The 3,197-nt window shown below is 40.0% G+C and overlaps 1 protein-coding gene across 1 annotated transcript in view; it reads left to right on the top strand.

Annotated features, from left to right (window-relative positions):
- Positions 1-914, top strand: part of LOC137433707 (homeobox protein Hox-D11-like) — a 1,569-nt gene extending 655 nt beyond the window's left edge. The window contains exons 1-2 of the mRNA XM_068125973.2: positions 1-21; positions 417-914. The exon at positions 1-21 is cut by the window's left edge and continues 655 nt beyond it. Of these exons, the coding sequence (XP_067982074.2) occupies positions 1-21; positions 417-655 (260 nt within the window). The 3' untranslated portion in view covers positions 656-914. The remainder of the gene's footprint in view (positions 22-416) is intronic.
- Positions 915-3,197: the final 2,283 nt, after the last annotated feature.

The raw sequence follows: 3,197 nt of genomic DNA, 5'->3' as shown, positions 1-3,197 counted from the left end.
CCTCTTGCGAGGGCTCCTATAGTAAGGCAATCCCGGCACTTGCACATCTAACGATGTCGTCGCACTCGGCCATACACACATGCAAGGTAGAATTGCTCGTTATTGCGACAATTTTAGGCCGATTAACGATGATCTTGAATCGATGCATAATGCACTCGGACGTGCGCCTAAGAATCGAGGATATCATAAGTATCACACCGTATGATGCGGTCGCTTGTTTGTTCTTGAGTGACCGGCGAGATGTTAGAGGTCTCTCTTTGCCACCAATTTATACGCACACACATGGATGCACGCACGCACACTGTTGATGGAAGTAGTGCATGGTATAGATTGTATGCAATGCTGGACATACACCATCACGGTATTTCACATTTATAACCACGTGCTTATTTTCTGCACACTCGCCATCACCGCAGCCTCGAACCAGCGGACGCGGAAGAAGCGTTGCCCTTACAGCAAGTACCAGATCCGCGAGCTGGAGCGAGAATTCTTCTTCAGCGTCTACATCAACAAGGAGAAGCGACTGCAACTGTCGCGTTTGCTCAACTTGACTGACCGGCAGGTCAAGATTTGGTTCCAGAACCGACGCATGAAGGAGAAGAAACTGAACAGGAATAGACTCCAGCAGCCAAATACCTCCAACATGCTGTTCTGATGAGTATGAGTATGTCAGTGTTGGCCTCAGGGCACACACACCCAAGCTTGGGCACCGCAGTGTATATATTGCAGGATTTATACAGTGGCTGCTATTTACAGAATCGTACAATGGGATTCGTGCATATCGCCCCTACCGCCCAAATATCCCCAGAAGATGTGCTGAAGAGCAGGTTCATGCATGACATTGATTCTCTGTACATATGAACATACACGGGCCTCGCCTACACACATTGTTCCAAATGTATATGTCGTTGGTGAGAAATGTTTTCATCTTGTATACATATAGTCATTCCAGCACCTTATTGATTTTAGAATTTTTTACGCATGGAAAGTGCAGAGATGCGTATGACAACGATGTATATAAAATCTCAAGCAAAGTGTAAATATATATATATATATATATATTATATATATATATATACAGTGTATATATATATTTATCTATAAATTTTTATTGATATAACGATAAGAATTCTCGATTTCAGCGCAATCGGAGTTTTGCATGCACCTTGGTGTATATTTATCTTGTCGGTATCTAATATAAAAATGCATAATCATATTGCTCTGCATGAATTAGATCATGGTGTTGTGCAGCTCTTCATCGTAATGCATTTGATGTTATACAATTACCGCGACGCAGAACGAGCGAATAAAGTGGATTATTATATACAACATACACGTATGGCGGAGTTGTACCAAACATTGGGGTCACCACGATTTGATTTTTAAAAAAAGACCATTCCAAACGACATAACATTTCATCTGGTTTGTTATTACCTGCTACCACCGAAGTTGCATGGAGGTTAGGTTTTTGCCCCTGTTTGTCTGTCTGTCTGTCTGTGTGCGGGATATCTTAAACGGTTGTGGATGGATTCGGACGAAATTTGGTGGACAAGTTGGGCATGTGACACAGACGAATTGGTTCGATTTTGGTGAATATCCAGTTACTAAAAGTTATTTTAAAGTAATTCTTCACCATTGAGTGACAGAGCCAAAATCGGGCCAAAAACGATATAGCATATTTTTAAAAGTTGTGGACTACTCATGACAAAACTTGATGGATGAGTTGGTTAGGTGACAAGAACAAGCCGAATAGATTCTGGTTAAATTCCAGATCCAGATCCGGTCTATCATTGGGATACAAAACGTAAACTGTTCAGTCTGGCGGAGGTATGCTCTACCAAATGCCGTTCTAGTTTACAGTATGCATTCCACCGTTCAGATCACCTTCGCGGAATTCATTGTGTGTATAATCGCATCCTTACTATTGTTTTTGAGCCACATTTAATTGCAAATTCTCTGCATCTGGAATTGCAGACCTTGTCTGCAGGTCTGTCTTTGATGAGACACACCGTCTATTTATGCTATAAGAGAGCCGTTTGTCTGTCTGTGTTGCTATGTTTCCCAGAGATGGCTGAGCGGATCTTCGTCAAACTTTCAGAGGTTCATCAGTGACTGCCAGGGAGTGTTTTGGGCAAAACAATTTTTTTTAAAGTGTCGAAAAAAAAGTTCGATTTTTTTGGAATTTTAAATATTTTTTTAAAATGTAAAAAAAAAGTGATTTTAATATATATATATTTTATATTAAATATAAAATATATAAATAATAAATATTTTTCAAATAATCCCTCTATATAGTGACTGAACCTTTGTAACTATGTAAAAGGTAATATTAAATTATCCCCGATTAGTGTGTGTGTGTGTATGTGTGTGTGTGTGTGTGTGTGTGTGTGTGTGTGTGTGTGTGTGTGTGTGTGTGTGTGTGTGTGGGTGTGTGTGTGTGTGTGTAACATTATAGTATTATTAAATATAAATTTAACCTTGTGTTTTCGGTACCCACAAAAAATAGAAAAGAAACCAAATCGATTTCTTCAAAATGCCAACAGGATTAGAAGATCACCGGGCAACGCCGGGTACTCCTGCTAGTTCTGAATAAAGCAATATTTCCGAAGAAGTAATTTTACTTTGGTGACATTGTATAAAGTATCGCTGACATCTGGGATATATTGCCAAATAATAGAAAAATAATTGCCAAAATGTACAATATTCATTGTTATTTATAATATGTAAGTGTAAATTGTAATTTACTGTCGGCCCGAATACGAAATGACCCACCTTTCAAAAAGGGCAAGCTGCAATTTTTATCACTCTCAAGACATCTTGTGGCGATAACAACTATAAGATGTCCTGGTAAGTTGTTCGAAAAAGGGCAACACCAGTGACCTCAGCTTACACTTACACCATGAGTCTGGTGTCGAGGTCTCCTGGTCGACGTTATAAGAAAGCTGCGAATGTTTAAGACGAACGTCTGGGAAAAAAGAGAGTACCATCTAAAGGTGACAAAGATTTTGGGAAGCAGGAAATGGGAATAGATGGATTATGGAGTTTCTTGGAGGGTTAATGTTGTGTGGCGAGCTTCGAAGGCCACAAAACAATCTGGTCTGTCTAGACGATGCCATAAAAGGTCTGGTGTGACTTGTCTAAATAGCCCGAGAGTGTGGGCCCTCTTTGTGAAAGGCACAGCAGCTACGTTTGCCTTG

The sequence above is a fragment of the Myxine glutinosa genome, chromosome 10 (assembly GCF_964187855.1).
Source record: "Myxine glutinosa chromosome 10, kmMyxGlut1.1, whole genome shotgun sequence".
Lineage (NCBI taxonomy): Eukaryota > Metazoa > Chordata > Myxini > Myxiniformes > Myxinidae > Myxine > Myxine glutinosa.
Note: the sequence above shows the minus strand (reverse complement) of the source record. Positions and strands in the feature narration are given on the sequence as shown.